The sequence below is a fragment of the Crocodylus siamensis genome, chromosome 3 (genome assembly GCF_052110815.1).
Source record: "Crocodylus siamensis isolate JL-2025a chromosome 3, ASM5211081v1, whole genome shotgun sequence".
NCBI lineage: Eukaryota > Metazoa > Chordata > Crocodylia > Crocodylidae > Crocodylus > Crocodylus siamensis.
In genome coordinates, this window is record NC_143397.1 from 117113396 (window position 1) to 117130093 (window position 16698).

The 16698-nt window shown below is 44.9% G+C and overlaps 1 protein-coding gene across 1 annotated transcript in view; it reads left to right on the forward strand.

Moving 5' to 3' along the window:
* Positions 1-16698, forward strand: part of AHRR (aryl hydrocarbon receptor repressor) — a 136864-nt gene that overhangs the window by 14022 nt on the left and 106144 nt on the right. Inside the window, exon 2 of the mRNA XM_090039083.1 lies at positions 8499-8570. Coding sequence (XP_089895209.1) covers positions 8509-8570 — 62 coding nt within the window. The 5' untranslated portion in view covers positions 8499-8508. The remainder of the gene's footprint in view (positions 1-8498; positions 8571-16698) is intronic.

Consider the following 16698-nt stretch of genomic DNA (forward strand, 5'->3'; position numbering starts at 1 on the left):
ATAAGACGGGGTCAAAGTGTGTACAAAATGCCAGGTTTACAGAGAACTTGTGTTCCTTCATCTCCTGTACTCATTAAAGACCTGCCCTCTTTATCATCACCATATCAAAAACTTAACTGCCTGCAACAACACCACCTATGCAGCATAATGGGTATTAAATGGTCTGACAGAATCACTAACAACAGAGTACTATAACTGGTAGCCCTGCCAAGCATGAAGCCATGCTAGCATGGAGGCAGATGACTTGGGTCGGCCACATCATATGTATGGACAGCAATTAACTACCTAGGAGAGTTCTGTACAGTGAATTTGAAAAAGGCAGTAGGAAGGTTGGCCACCCCAAACTCTGTTACAAGAACTGCATTAGGCAGCACATACACTCTGCCAGACTGGACTTAATGTCCTGGGAAGATACGACTCATGATAGGTGAGCTTAGCACTCCGCTACAAAGGACATAGAATGAGCAACAGACCATCATCGCACTATCTTGGCTGGCAGTAGAAGGGAACATAGACACCAACTTGTCCTGGCATGTTTCCTAAGCCCTATATGTGGAAATGAGTTTCTAGTACCAGCAGTAGGCATAGTCTAGTCGAATCTGAGTGACTTGCTGGCTTGCTTGCTTTGACATAATTCTTCCTGTATATTTTTTAAATCTTCCCATGCCACATTCTGCAGTACCAAGTACTTAAACATATTAACCATTGACCCCCCTACGCTCTTTCATTCTCCTTACTAATGAACAGTTAATTACAGGATATTGTGATCTCCCAACAACCTTAAAAAAAAAAAAGGTCTCACCACTTCCTTAGCCTCCTTTGCTAAGGAGAATAGGATGGAAAGGGGCAGATACACTCACTCTAGGTACAAAAGGAGTGGCAGTGTATATTGAAGTATTTTACTTATTTCTTTATTTTTTGAAAACTGTATGCTTTCCACTCTTTTTGTCATTCAGCTGCTTGTCTTCCTTTTCCACAGGTGCCTCCCAATTCCCTCCTATTCCTCCTGGTTGACAGAATTCTGTTCTCAAAATCTTGGTCTTTCTTTACTCCTTGGGCATGTCTACACAAGATGCTGTGTCACCATAGCAACAAGGTACTGCATGGTAGCTGGATGCTATGGCGATGTAGCATCTCTGGGCATAAACCGTGATGCCAACACTGCTGCACAGTAGCAATGAGCTTAAAACCGTAAGGTGAGGGAGCTGCGCAGTAACACGAGTTACTGCACAGTCCTCCGTATATGTAGATGTGCCCCTGGAATACCTGGATCTCCTTCCTAGGAAGAATTTCAGGTACTGTCTGCTCCCCCAGCCACATAGCTTTTGGAGCACTGCTTGACGTCAAAAAGAGTAAAACATCCTCATGCACTTTTACAGACTCCTGAGGTGTCTTACTTTCCTCTTGGGTTGTCATCAACTCTGTTGAGTCATCTGCAAATGTTGGAAAAGAAAGATGATATGTTGCTTTATTCAGTCTTTGTTCCACTATGCCCAAGCTTCTCCACGCAACATTCTAATGAATGGATCTACTGAAAAAACTGTAAAGCAGCAGGCTTATTGGACATATCCATCTACTAACTTTCAGCTTCAAATCAATTGGCCAATCAATACATTAATTGGGGGTAAATAGCCTATACACTTTTGGGGAATTACATAAGCAGAAAGTATCTTCCACAGAAATAAATAGCTTATCCTGTCAAAAGTTTTGCTTTGGCCAATAGAGTAACAGTACTTTTTTCAACTGCCTCTCCACTGGCCTTAGGTCTTTCACACTTCTAATAACACATCTTTTATTACCTGTCCTTTCACTGCACCCAACTCCATCACTCTTACTTGTTCTCAAGTATGAACTAGCCAATACTTGAAACTGGTTTTGCAACTAATTGCCTTGCCTTGCCTTGCCTTGTCTCAGGTTATATGATCAAGCTAAAAGAAAAACTTTATGGCTTTGCCTCCTTTGCTCCCCCCAGTAAGCCTGAGTAGGAGAAATAACTGCTACCATTTCAGCTTTTGTAGGGTCTATAAGAAATCCTGTTTTCCAGTTACTCTCTTTCTCTCCTTGTAACAATTTGGAATTCAGTTTCTATACTCTTGGAAGAAAATTGACTCTTAATGACATAACCAAGTTATGTCTAACTAGATAATGATTTGAAATTTCTGTCACCTCTGCTGCATATCCACTACAAGATGTCCCATGTATAGTGTTTCTAGTGCAGCTTTCAGACCTGCTCTAAGGGTTATATTTTTGTCTAGGGTCAAATCTTTGCTGCTGGCCCCAAGACCCATTATTTCTTCTTACATTGCATTGTTCAGTTCTGCTTGAATAAACTAACTGCTGCAATACTTTAGCCATCTTTCTTTTTCCTATCTTCAAGAAAGGGAGAAAAGTGGATCCAGCAAACTACAAGCCCATCAGTCTGACCTCTATCCCGGGGAAGGTCTTGGAAAAAATTATCAAAGAGGCCATCCTTAATAGACTGGCTGATGGCAACATCCTGAAGGATAGCCAGCACGGGTTTGTTGTGGGTAGGTCTTGCTTGACCAATCTCATTTCCTTTTACGACCAAGTGACTTATCACCTGGACAAGGGAGAAGAGATTGCTGTCATATATCTTGACTTTAAAAAAGATTTTGATCTGGCATCCCATGATCTCCTTTTGGCCAAACTAGCTAATTGTGGCCTTGGCCTCACCACGATCTGCTGGCTGGGGAATTGGGTCCCTCAAGGCTCTGTCCTAGGGCCTATGCTATTTAACGTATTCATTAATGATGTAGACATTGGTGTCAGAAGCAGACTGGCCAAGTTCACTGATGACACCAAACTCTGGGGTAAAGCATCCACACCTGAGGACAGAAGGGTGATCCAGACTGACCTTGACAGGCTCAGGAATTGGGCAGATGAGAACCTGATGGTGTTTAACACCGAAAAATGTAAGGTTCTCCACCTTGGGAGGAAAAACCTGCAGCATGCTTATAGGCTCAGCAGCGCTACACTGGTTAGCACTACAGACAAAAGGGACTTGAGGGTCATGATTGACCACAAGATGAATATGAGCCTTCAGTGTGATGCTGTGGCCAGTAAAGGAAGCAAAACAGTGGCCTGCATCCATAGATGCTTCTCAAGTAAATCCCAGGATGTCATTCTCCCATTGTTCTTGGCCTTAGTGATGCCGCAGCTGGAGTACTGTGTCCAATTTTGGGCTCTACAATTCAAAAAGAATGTGGAGAAGCTTGAGAGAGTGCAGAGAGCCACGCACATTATCAGAGGTCAGGAAAACAGACCTTACGATGAGAGGCTGAGAGCCATGGGGCTCTTCAGCCTGGAAAAGCGCAGGCTCGGGTGATCTGGTGGCCACCTATAAGTTTATCAGGGGTGCTCACCAGGATCTGGGGGAACATCTGTTCACCAGAGCGCCCCAAGGGATGACAAGATTGAACAGAAACAAACTCCTCCATGACCGTTTCAGGCTGGACATAAGGAAGAACTTCTTTACTGTCTGAGCCCCCAAGGTTTGGAATAGACTGCAACCAGAGGTGGTTCAAGCACCTACCTTGAACACCTTCAGGAGACATTTGGATATTTATCTTGCCGGGATCATATGATCCCTGCTGACTTCCTGCCCTTGGGGCAAGGGGCTGGACTCAATCTTCCGAGGTCCCTTCCAGCCCTAGTGTCTATGAACCTATGAATCTATGGATACCTCAACTTCAGAAAGGCTTCTGACATTGTTTCCCATGATATTATCCTAAAGTTAGCTAAGGAAATACTGTCTAGATTGGGGATCAACATCTTTTTTGAAAATATAAGCCACAGCTTGTAATTTAGTTGGCATTATTTCCCTCCAGCTGCCCAATTTTGAGCAGAGGCTGCAGGCAGGAAGAGCAGCCTTCCCGGTGGGCTCTAGCAGCTGGCTGGAGTGGTTAGAGGCAATTGGCATGCCATTAGCAAAACTCAGACTGTATCAAGCCACTCAGGAATCAAGATTTTAAAAGTTTGGAAGAAGAGGTTTGAGGAGGAGGATCAATGAGCAGTGGTGAAACTTCCTGGGAGTCCTGCCATTACATATAGCAAGGGAAGATAACTGAATTTTTAGACAATAGAAATGCAGTAAATCTTATCTGTCTGGAACTCAGTAGAGCATTTACTATAGTCCCACATGAGAAACTGTTAGTTAAACTGAAAAAGATGAATATTAGTATTATTATAGAATTATAAGGCAGGTAAGGAACTAAAGGGAATAATGTCAGTAAAAGACTACACTGGAGGTTACTAACAGAATTCCTCTAGGGGGACAAAAAAGTTCAAGCTGGATCCAGTGGTGACCCTGGCATAAAAAGTAGACTAATGAGTTTACTTGAAATTGTAACGTTGGAAGGCATTGCTAATGCACAGCATGATTTGAATATCAGACAGTAAAAAACAGTGATGTTCATATTTGGTATGAAAGAAAATGATGTCACGTAATAGCACCAGCTGCCAAGTTATACACTTAGGAACCAACAAACATGAATTTCTGTCATAAGTGGATACTCATTGGTTGGAAGCAGTAGAGGATAAGAAAGACCTGGGCAGATGATGATGGGATGGGAGCATGATCAAGAAAATGGAGGTTGTCTTAAATAACATAAGAAGAGTTTGGAAAAACTAATGCTGAGAAGGGATATGATTGCTCTCTATGTATATCAAGGAGGTAAACACCAAGGTGTAAGGGAGAGCTTTTTAAATAAAAGATGATGATGGCATAAGAACAAATGTATATAAAGCAATTAAATCAAATTTAGGCTGGAAGTCTGAAGTAAGTTTCTAATAATCTAAGTAGTGGGGTTCTTTAACAACTGTCTGAAAGAATTAGTGGAGACAAAAGTCCTTAGTAGTTTTAAGATGGAGCTTGAAAAATTTGTGACTGGCCATTTGTACACGCCACAAAATTGGCCTTTAAAGCAGCTTAATGCCCTTTTGCACCACTTTAATGGTGTAGCTGTTTGCACGTGTCAGTAGCATAATGTGCTTTAATGGTGTGCTGTTTACACGTGTTGGCAGCATAATGTGTGTTAAATGACTTCGGGATGCAGCAAAGCAAAGCATCTCCAGGGCAGTTTGGTTTGCCACGGAGGGAAGCACTGGGCCCTGTGCATCTCAGGGGCTGTGCAGGCAGGCTTCACTGAAGGGAAAAAAAACCCAGCGAGCCTGACCCTTTTTTTTTTACGCCCCTCCTCCTCATATCCTGCCTGCCTGCCTGAACTGCGTGGGAGCCTGGTGCTTCTCTGTGCAGCTGCAGTGCCCTCTGGGACCACTTGGGTCAAATGCTTGTGGGCGGGTGCCACCTGGGGGGTGCCACCACTGCTGCAGAAGGAAGCACCAGCCCCCATCCACAGCTCAGGGACCGCTTAGCCTGCCAGCAGCTTGCCCTCCCCTCCCCTCCCTGCCACCAGAGAGACAGGTAAGGGTTGGACCCAACCCCTGTGTACATGCCACACGGGTTTACTTTGCCCTAAATTGAAGCAGTGTTTTTAAAGACCCACCACTTCAATTTAGGGAGAATTAAACTGAAGTAACCCCTGTGGCATGGACAAATGCCCACTGAAATTATATTTGCCTATGATAGCGAGGGACTGGACTTTTTCTCCACTGTCTTACCTTCTCTGTCGCATATAGCTGAAAAACACCTAGTTCTGGAACAGACTGTATTCTTTGCTGGACAGCATACAACAACACTACAATACTTTTGTAGTCTGTGAGTAAAACTCCAGAGGATCTAAGCAGATAGGTAGATGGATTCAGTATGAGATGGTAACAGTTCTCTAGGGTTAATACTCCCGCCAAACAATGAAAATCTGTTTTGCATTTCAACTGAGAGTTGTTGCTTCCATCATTTCCTAACAGTACAACCATCCCTAACACTGCTGGGACTGTGAGTTTAGAGCTAATCGCACCAGTGTGTGACTTCTAGAGTTACCAACAAAAATTCCTACAGCAATATGAGTTTTCACTCCCCTGTATCTGAGACCTATCAGGTTTGGTATAGCAGAGTAGCTGAGGGTCTTAACAACACTGAATGAACTTGACAGCTAGAGAAGAGTGACATGTCATATTAAAATATCAGCCTGCAAACTGTGCAGCATAGAAAAAGAGTACTCATACGACCATTTAAAGTGTTCAACTTTTAAAATTACTTAATACATACAACATAGTCACACCAATTTGGGCTGGGTCAATATGGAGATGTGTGGCCTCCAAAGAAAGCCCTGAAGGAAATGATGTTAGCAGTTCAGTCTGTTGCACTGTTCTCCCAAGACCTGTTATTTGAATTGAGAGCATTGCTTGTGGGGGTGGGTACTTTTCTGCTTAAGGAACTGTCTTTTTAGACAAGGTATAAGAATAATGTGCTGTCAGCATGGTGCTCTCCTGTTGATTTTCCCCCTCCTCCCCAAAAGGTGGTGGTAACAGATGAACTATAAGGGCACCTAGAAGTCTCAATTTAAACCAGGGCAAGCTGGGTGACACTCTGCACATACACATTGTGACATCGAGTCCCCACCCCAGAGGGACTGCAGTCTGAACAGATAAGGCAAACCAAAGGATGGACAGGATTTAAACTTAGTCAAAGTCACATGGCAGATCAGTTTCAAGAGTCTAGAGTCATGTCTGTACAGCTCTTCTACTACAGAAAGTACTCCTGGGCTGCCTCTTGAACTAGAAAAAGTGTCACTGCAAAATCTGTGACAGGCTCTTTAGCAAAGAGAAAATTAACTGCCCTTGTCAGTCAGAGCCATGCATATGTGGCCCCATTGCTTCTGGTTCAGGAGGCACATGGTACACAGGAGAACCATGTGTTTAAAGTTTCTGTGGTATGGCATGGTAAGTTTGCCATGTAAACATGCCCTAGATCTCCAGTACCTTAATCACTGAACTGCATATCTGCTTTGAAAGCATAGTTGTTGCATGTAATGTTCTGGACAAATGTCATGTTGCATAATGGCATCCATCTTGTCAGAGTTTCATACAAGACATGTCTATATTCCTAAAGCTCTTTGGGCTCCTTGATGGAAAGTGATATATTATTTTTCTTACTTGTTTTTCTGAGGTGGTACCTGAAACATGAATAAGTTGCCTTTACTGCAGGGTGAAAGTAAAGCAGACAACGTATAGCCTTGCGGTGGTATACTTCCATTCACCTGAAGGCAAAGTTTCGTGTCAGAAAGTAAGGAGTCACTATACGCTAGTGCAGGTTGCAGTGGTGGAGTGATGATATGTGCTCCCCTAATCAGTTTTATTAGAGAGTACCTGTAGTATGTAGGGCAGGAAGAATATGAGCTTTCATAGGCAACAGCCTACAACTCATACGGACCATCTAACGAAGTAGGCTGTTGCCTATGAAAGCTCATACCTTTTTGAACCAGTTAGCCTCTAAGGTACCACCCTGCCCTACATTCTGTCTGACTTTAGACTAGCAGGGCTAGCCATCACTCATTCCAGAGTACTGTTTGCTCTGTCCTAGGGCCAAGTCTTACTTTCTTTTCTTGTATCTAAGTGGTGGGCATGTAACCATATAACTGTAGGTTCTCTCTTACACAGTTTGTGATTCAGCATTGCCTGCACTAGTCTACAGAGAATGCCTTGGTTGTGGCCAGGCAGCTGCCCGGGGGAAATAGAATCGCCCAGGTATATACATCTGGCTGGACAGTTCCTGCAGGGAGGGCAGTGAGGCACCAGGGATTTGGGCAGTGCCTAGCCTGGTAGCTAGGGCTCTTTGTTCAGAAGTAGGAAGCACAGATTCAAACCCTATTCCCTGAGTGAAAAGGGCTTAGAATGTGGGTTTTCTGCTCCCTGGGCAAGTGCTAAAACCATTAAGGTGTTGGGCTGCTAAAAGACACAGTTACTTACCATCAAATTCTCACTTCCAGCAGGTAGCCACACAGTGCCATTATGTTTCCCTGCTAGAGAAAATAAAATCCCAACTGTGCATCAGTGCCAAAAACTACAGTAATTCAGCTACAAACCACTTCCGCACATGAAGCATAAAAATGCTCTGGCCCCTAGTGGCCTGACATTGTAATAGTGCCCTTTGCAGAAGGCTAATTTGGTCAATCTGGTTGTATGTCAACTCCTTAGTATGGGATAAATCTATTACAGAGTAAAACCTAGGGTGAATTGCTCCATGACAATCTTGTCACAGCATCTTGAGCCTAAATGTTTAGCAACCAGGAGATTGGAATGACTTAAAAAAATCCGAGAGACAGAGGCTGGCTAATAAATAGCATTCAGTTTATGCCCATTAATACAATATTTTAAAGGTTTAATTGAAAAAGAACTTGAACATTAACAGAATTCTGCAGCTTCTATTGTAATACTATGCTTTTTAACCTTACCTAATGTGCTGGCTTAAGGAACAGGGACTGCCTTCTCTTAAATTTCCCAGGTTTTGGCATTTTTGTCCAGGGGTAGGAAATACAGAAGTCTATTAAAATGAATCACCTGCTGCTTCTCTGTTTCAGTGCCAAGACAATGATACCACCTGGGGAATGCCTATATGCTGGGAGAAAAAGGAGGAAACCCATTCAGAAACAGTTAAGTATCATAGTCATTATGATTGGATTTTTGCCTTTCACTATATGTGAATGTGCTGGAGGAGGGGAGAGGTTGGGGGGGGAAGGGCACAGAGAACTCATCTTCCCACTATGCTCCCACACAGGCGAGACTTTAGTTTGTCTTTTTTAAGTCTGAAGCATGGGAAGAAAGAGAAAGACAAATCTGCCTTCAGTTCCAAATGGTGCCAGAAGGGTGTTCTTGCAGGACTGGGGCTATAGTTCCAGCCTCACGACCCAGTCTGGCTAACATAACCTGTAACATACAGCGGCAGGTTCTCCCTCAGCTCAGGGGACACTATACCCAAAGATCAGTGTTCTCTGATACCGAAGTGCTAGAACTTCCTTTCCTAACCTTCTTGTCATGTCCTTACAGAAGGCATAAGTGACCCAAAATTTGTTGAATATGAATTTTAAAAGTGCATTAATTCATCTGAAATGTGTCACTTTTTGCATTCTTTAGAATGAGTCATTTTCAGATATTTATTTCACAGAATCATTTTCACTGTAAAGAGAGAAATTGTTTGTATAGAAAAAATGCAAAAAATAAGCAATTGGAAGAACCAGGATGGCTTGAAATGCAAGAACAGGAAGGTTTCCATGCCATGGAAACTTACTTATCTGAGTAATAAAAATCCCTGCAGTGAACTGTTTTTTTTTTTCTTTAGGGTAGGCAATGATCCCTGTCTCTTATGTTGTACTATGTCATTGTCAAATCAAAAATATTTTTGGTATTTTTCAGAATTATCATTGAATATAGTTGAGAGCAAGAAGGCACAAATCCGGCTGTTTTTAGTCACTCAAAACTTTAAAAAAAATAGTTCATTTGAGTTTAAGTTGTCTATGTTTGGTCTAATCCTAACAGGGAACAGTTGTGAATGTTTGAATAAAATCTGTTGAGCAATTTTGAAATCAGATAAGCTTTTAAAAATAAACTGCTTGCTTCCACTTAGAAAAATTCTTGGAAGTGCTAATACATCATTGTGGATGAGATTCTTAATGCACACAAATACTAGAATGAAAAAATATGGCTCCTTCAATAGCTGTAACTTGGTTCCCATATATTCATTATTGCAAAAACATACATATGCTCTCCGTGTTGCTATGTTGGGCTGTACATGCAGGTTGCCCCAGTAAATTCAGTGTGATCACCCATTTGTGTAGAGTTATATCTGCGTTTAAGTGTTTAAAGGATCTGGGTCTAGTAGTGGGCATGGAAACAAGTGTGAAAAAGCTAAGTGACTGTGGCATTGATGCCTGCACAGTCAGATGGATTGCTGATCAGCTGAAAGGTCGTACACAGAGAGTGGTGGTGGACAGGTCATTATCGAACTGGAGGGAAGTGGGCAGTGGGGTCCCCCAGGGCTCGGTCCTCGGGCCCGCACTGTTCAATTTCTTTATTAGCAACTTGGATGATGGGGTGAAGAGCAGCCTGTTTAAATTTGCAGACGACACCGAGATTTGGGGTGAGGTGGGCATGCTAGAAGGGAGGGACAGGATACAGCAGGACCTGGACAGGTTACAGGGGTGGGCAAATTAGAATAGCATGGGATTCAATACTGAGAAGTGCAGGGTGCTGCACTTGGGCAGTAGGAACCAGCAGCATACTTATCGGCTGGGGAACTCCCTTCTCAAAAGCACGGTGGCAGAAAGAGATCGTGGAGTCATTGACTCCAAGATGAATGTGGGTCAACAATGCAAGAACAGGGTCAGTAGGGCTAACCGTACCTTGTCATGCATCCACAGATGCATCACAAGCAGGGCCAAGGAGGTGATCCTCCACCTCTATGCAACACTGGTCAGGCTGCAGCTGGAGTACTGCGTCCAGTTCTGGGCACCGCACTTCAGGAGAGATGTGGACAGCATTGAGAGGGTCCAAAGGAGGGCCACTCTCATGATCCGGGGACAGCAGGGCAGACCCTATGAGGAGAGGCTATGGGACCTGAACCTGTTCAGCCTTTGCAAGAGAAGGCTGACGGGGGACCTGGTGGCCATCTGTAAACTTACTAGGGGGGACCAGCGGGGTTCAAGAGAGACCTTGTTTCCCCGAACGCCTCCTGGAGTAGCAAGGCAGAATGGCCACAAGTTGTTTGAGAGTAGGTTCAGGCTGGACATTAGAAGGCGCTACTTCACAGTCCGGGTGGCGGATCTGGAATCAACTTCCAAGGGAAGTGGTGCTGGCTCCTACCCTGGGGGTCTTTAAGAGGAGGCTCGACGTTTATCTGGCTGGGGTCATTTGAGCCCAGTTTTCTCTCCTGCCCATGTCAGGGGGTTGGATTAGAAGATCTACAAGGTCCCTTCCAACCCTACATCTATGAATCTATGTTACAGTTTTTGCAGGAGTTTGTAACATTGAGTTTTAGGTTTCTGTGATTTCCCTCTTGATTTATGTGCTGCCAGATCAACAATACAAATGTGAGACTGCCTTAATTGCTATAGAGTCCCAAAGGTGGCTAATGCACAGGTTATTTCAGAGGTCTTTCACTGAAGTTCTAGCTGCAATGAAATGGCAAAACTCCAATTGAGTTCATTCATCTCAGAATTTCACTCCTTATTGGTTGGGAAGCAATTCTTTCTTGGAAATATATATGCATGAGGGTTGTATTCCAGGCTACTTTTTATGAGGTGGGTCTAAAGGCTGAAGTCCAGATACAATATAGGGGTATCATTTGCCTCTGAATCATTAGTTTTCTCGCTAGAGGCAGCTCTCATTTTCTTGTGTGCAACTGTATATATATTATGATTTATCAGAATCATTTTTGTCCATTGTTTTTCCTCTGAGTTTGACTATGTAAATAGTTAAATTCTGGCTGGGGAGTGGCATGGAGCCAGGAGCAAGCAGCAGCACAGAGCTGCATTCAGTGAGAGCTTAGCGCTGCTGCATGCCCCTGGCTCCTTGCGGATGCTCTGTGCTACCCAAACACCAGCCCCCACCCCCAGCCATACATCCCTAGATCCATGCTGCCACGTGCTCCTGGTATTGCCAACTGGCCAGAGCTCTGAGCCACCAGGCAGCAGCACAGAGCCATGGGTGTATAGCTGCATGGAGCCACATTTGTGCAGCCGCACATGCCTGGCTCTTTGCAGGTGCCTGGCAGTGCAGAGCTCTGGCTGGTCATCAGTGCCAGGGGTGTGCTACCATGCACTTCCAGTAGGCCTCCAGACTACCAGTGGGCCAGACACAAGCCAGTGGAAAGGGCATAGCCAGGCCCCAATCCAGCCTAATGTTGGGGAATGGGGCATGACCCAGCCCTGTGGGAAGGGAAGGGGGTATGGCCTAGCTCTGATCCAGAAGCAGGGGGCCATGGCCAAGTCCTGCAGGGGAAGGGGGCGTAGCTTGGCTCCAAACAGCTGCCCAGGGAATGGGGTTTGGGGATTACAGCCCTCTGGTGGCCGTATTAATGGCCACCACTCCCCTCTGCCAAATTTCTGCATCAGTGGCAAGCCCTGTGGGCCAGATGCGATGGTGTCATGGGCTGCAGCAATGTCAGAGTGGCACAAGAATAGGCTTTCCCAATGCAAAGAAAGGGTGGTGTTACAGGTTACCTTTAAACCATTTTAAAGGCACTTAAAAATGGGAACATTGTGTTTAAAGGGTGTTAAACCTTTCTAAGTGTACTCTAAGCATTTTAAAATTAAACCACTTGAGGTGAGGGTTATCTTTTGTGCTGTTTTACCCAGGTCAAAATAAAGTATTGTTAGTCTGCTCCCCAGAGGTCAAGCAATCAATTTGCCCCCTTCCAGCATCCCAAAATGCACAGCTCCCAGCCTTTCCACCCTCCGAACCTCTATTGGTCTCCTGCCTAGTGGTTCCATGCTGAAAGTGGAGCTGCCAGGGATTAACTGCATTAAGATTATGGAGCCAGGGAATCGTGCCTCCCCAGGCTCCATGTTGTTGCCCTGTGGCAGCTATGCTCACTGCTGCTGCTTAAGTGGGCTGATGCCAAGGGTTTTCCCCCCTCTCCTCGCTGTACCAGCCTCCTCCCTTTCCTGCTGGCACCACAGCCCATGTCTGCATTCTTATTCCCTCACATCAACCAGCCTCCTTACCGCTCTGCTGGCCAGCCACTTCATCATGCCTCAGTTTCCTTTGCCCCACAAACCCCCTGTTTCTTGGCTCTACCTTGGTATGTGCTGTGTGCCATGCAGCAAGTATGCTGGTTCTCATCCCTGTACCCTAGCCATCCCAGCCAGCATGACCCCTGCCACCCCTAACCCAACTCTTCCCCCACCCCCATCCCAATCCATTGAGATGCATGCAAAATTTTTGTCCTTTAAATTTTTTTAAATTCTTTTTTTCCTCTGCTCCCCCCTTTCACTTCAAGCAGGTTTTTTAAAGATTTCTCCCTCCCTCCTATCAATGGTTGCAGCTTAGCTCCTGCTGCTACAGAGGGAAGGTTTCTGTCTCCAAGCTACGTCACCCTCCTCACCACTCCTCTCCCATCCCACCCCGCAGGCGGGATAGAGTCCTGGCTCCTGTCCATGTTCATGGTTGCCAGACCATCTAGGGGCAAATCAGATTTATCATAGAATTTTAGAAAGTTAGGGTTGGAAGAGACCTCAGGTCATCTAGTCCAACCCCCTGCTCAAAGCAGGACCATCCCCAGTTAGATCATTCTAGCCAGGGTTTTGTCAAGCTGAACCTTACAAACTTCCAAGGATGGAGATTCCGCCACCTCTCTAAGTAACCTGTTCCAGTGCTTTACTACCTTCCTAGTAAGTAAATTTTTCCTAATATCTAACCTAACCATGTTGGCTTCATGGTAAGAAACACCACTGCTTCCAGACTACAAAGCTTTCTGATTGCATCGTGTCCCTATGCCTTCCTTTGCATGACCAGCAGCATGGCACCATTATCAATCTGTATGCTCCAACCCTTCTGGCAGACAAACTTCAGTTCTATACTGACCTCCACAGTCTCATTCAGAAAATACTATCCAAAGATAGGATTGTCATTATGCGTGATTTTACCACAAGAGTTGGTGGTGACTATCTAGCATAGAAAGGTATGCTTGGAAGACATGGGAAAGTATAACAACAATGGATGCTTGCTTCTGGAATTCTGTGCGGAAACACAGATGGCAATAACCAATACCCAGTTCCCGCAGAAAAACCATTAAAAGACCACTTGGATGCATCTGCACTCTACCTGATAGATTACATTTTGGTGCATCAGCATGATCTTGGGAATGGTTTGCACACTAGTTCTGACTGCCATACTGACCACTGACTCATTTGCTCAAAGCTGTCCTTCCACTTCAAGCCTCAGCCCAAGCATAGAGGCATTCCCCTCCCCCCCCAAAGAAATTTGATGTTTCCAGGCTGCCAAATCAATCTTACCAAAAATTTCAAACACTTCAGTCAAAGCTTGAAAGCCAAGCCCATGCTACGGACACTTCAGTCAAGTGGTCTCTGAGAATACATCAAGTCAGTAGTCTTGGAGACGACCAAGGAGATCGTTGGGCTAAGTACTAAGAGAAACTGGGACTGGTTTGATGACAGCGACAAAGACATCAAAGCCCTGCTCACAAAAAGAGGACCACTCATCAAGCCCTCCTAGTACACCCACTTAGCCAAGAGAGAAAGGCGGCTTACCACCAGGCATGTAACACCCTTCAGTGGAAACGGCGTGATATCTAAAACAAATGGCGGACTAATCTTACAGAAAGAATGCAACTGCATGCTGATACTGGAGACACCAGAAGCTTCTAAGAAGCACTGAAATCTGCCGATGGCCCAACTTTCCTGATCCAAAGCTCACTGAGGAGCTCTAATGGCCAAACCGTACACATTGACAACAACTCTGTCATGGACCGATGTGCTGAGCACTTGCAAACTCTCTTTAACGCTGAACACACTGTACATGAGTCTGCCATCAACAAGCAGCTGCCTGTTAAGGAGGAACTAAATAAGTGTCCTACACTGGAAGAAACTTTTACCACTATTGACCAGATAAAAAGCAACGGAGCCCCTGGAATTGATGGAATTCCACCTGAAGTCCTAAAATACTCCTATCCCACTCTACACTCCAAGCTCCATGAACTCTTTATAGTCTGCTGGGAGCAAGGGAAAATTTCACAAAAGCTGTGTGATGTTGTAATCATTACCCTGTACAAGAATAAAGGGGACAAGTCAAACTGTTCCATCTACCAAGGGATTGCCCTTCTGTCCATCACCAGGAAGATTCTAGCTAGAATCCTCTTCAGCAGGCTGGTGCCTGCCACAGCAGAGGAGGTCCTTCCAGACAGCCAATGTGGCTTCAGAGCAAACAGAGGCATGATAGATATAGTATTTGTGCTCAGACTAATACAAGAAAAGTGGAAGGAGCAGAACAAGGGGCTGTCCATCATTTTCATCAACCTTACTAAGGCAGTTGACACAGTATGCTGAAATGGCCTCTGGATGATTCTCAAGAAGTTTGGATACCTACCTAAGTTCCATGCTGTCCATGCTGACCATCAGTGTTCAGGCAACTCCATGACAGTCAGCATGGACAAGTCAAGTTTAACAGCAACCTCTCGGGTCCCTTCCTGATCTCCAGTGGAGTTAAGCAAGGCTTTGTACTCGCCCCTACTTTGTTCGCTATTTTCTTTGCCATGATGCTGCAGCAAGCATTGGGCAAACTTGGGTAAGGTGAGGAAAGTGTTTATATCTGCTTTTGGGCAGACAGAAACCTCTTCAGCCTCAGATGGCTACCGGCTCACGCAAAGACCTTGCAACAGCTCATCCATAAACTTCTGTTTGCAGATGATTGTGCCCTGGTAGCCCACACCCAACATGATCTGCAGCACATGACCACTTCTTTGCTACTGCAACACAACTCTTCAGACTTACCATCAGCCTGAGGAAGACTGAAGTTCTTCATCAACCAGGTGCACACCAAGCTTATGTGCCACTGAAGATGACTATCGAAGGAACTGAGCTAAATGCTATCAAGCAATTCACACACCTGGGGAGTATCATTTCGTATGATGTCATGACTGACAAGGAGGTAGATAACAGACTCTTAAAAGCTAGCAGTACCTTTGGCAGACTGTACAACTGAGTCTGGAATAGTCACAGCCTATGGCCACAAATCAAAGTCAAGGTGTACCAAACTGTTGTTATCTCCACCCTACTGTATGGTGCTGAGTCATGGGTCTTATATCGCTGACACGTATACCTCCTTGATTGCTTTCATCAGAACTGCCTCCGCATCATTCTCACAATCCGTTGACAGGATTATGTCACCAATCTGGAGGTACTACAGAGAGCCAGTACCACCAGTATTGAGATGATTCTCCTGTGAACTCAGCTGCAGTGGGCAGGCCATGTGGCCCAGATGGATGGCAACTGACTATCAAAGTCTGTGCTGTATAGAGAACTGAAAGTGGGGAAACGCAACAATGGGGCCCCAGGCAAGCGCTTCAGGGACCACTCTGAAGAGGTCCTTTTCAGCCTGTGGTATTGACCACAAATGCGGGAAACATGCTGCAGATCATGATGCCTGGCGGTTCCAAATCAAAAAAGCAACAACTTTCTTTGAATGTCAGGACAGAGCCAGCATTGAGGAGAAAAGGAGTAGGAGGAAAGAGACACCCTCATCTAGCACCCATCAGCCATACACATATAACCACTGCAGCAGCACTTGCCTCTCTGCAATTGAACTGATTAGTCACCAGCAGGCCTGCAACTGACATGGGAAGTTGCCTTCCCAACATCTTCATCTGTGAAGAACTGCCAAGATGAGTGAAAAAGTTTTTCCTAATATCTAACTTAAACTTCCTGTACTGCAATTTGAGATCATTGCTCCTTATTCTGTCATCTGCTACCACTGAAGATAGTTTAGCTCCTACTTCTTTGTAACCTCCTTCAGGTAGTTGAAGGCTGCTGTTAAATTCATGCTGAGTCTTCTCTTCTTCAGACTAAATAAGCCCAGTTTCCTCCGCCTTTCCTCATAAGTCATGTGCCTCAGCCCCTGAATCATTTTTGTTGTCCTCTGCAGGACTGTCTCCAATTTGTCCACATCCTTTCTGTAGTGGAAAGGGTCCAAAACTGGACACAGTACTCCAGATGTGGCCTTATCAGTGGAGAATAAAGGAAATAATCACTTTCCTCAATTTGCTGGCAG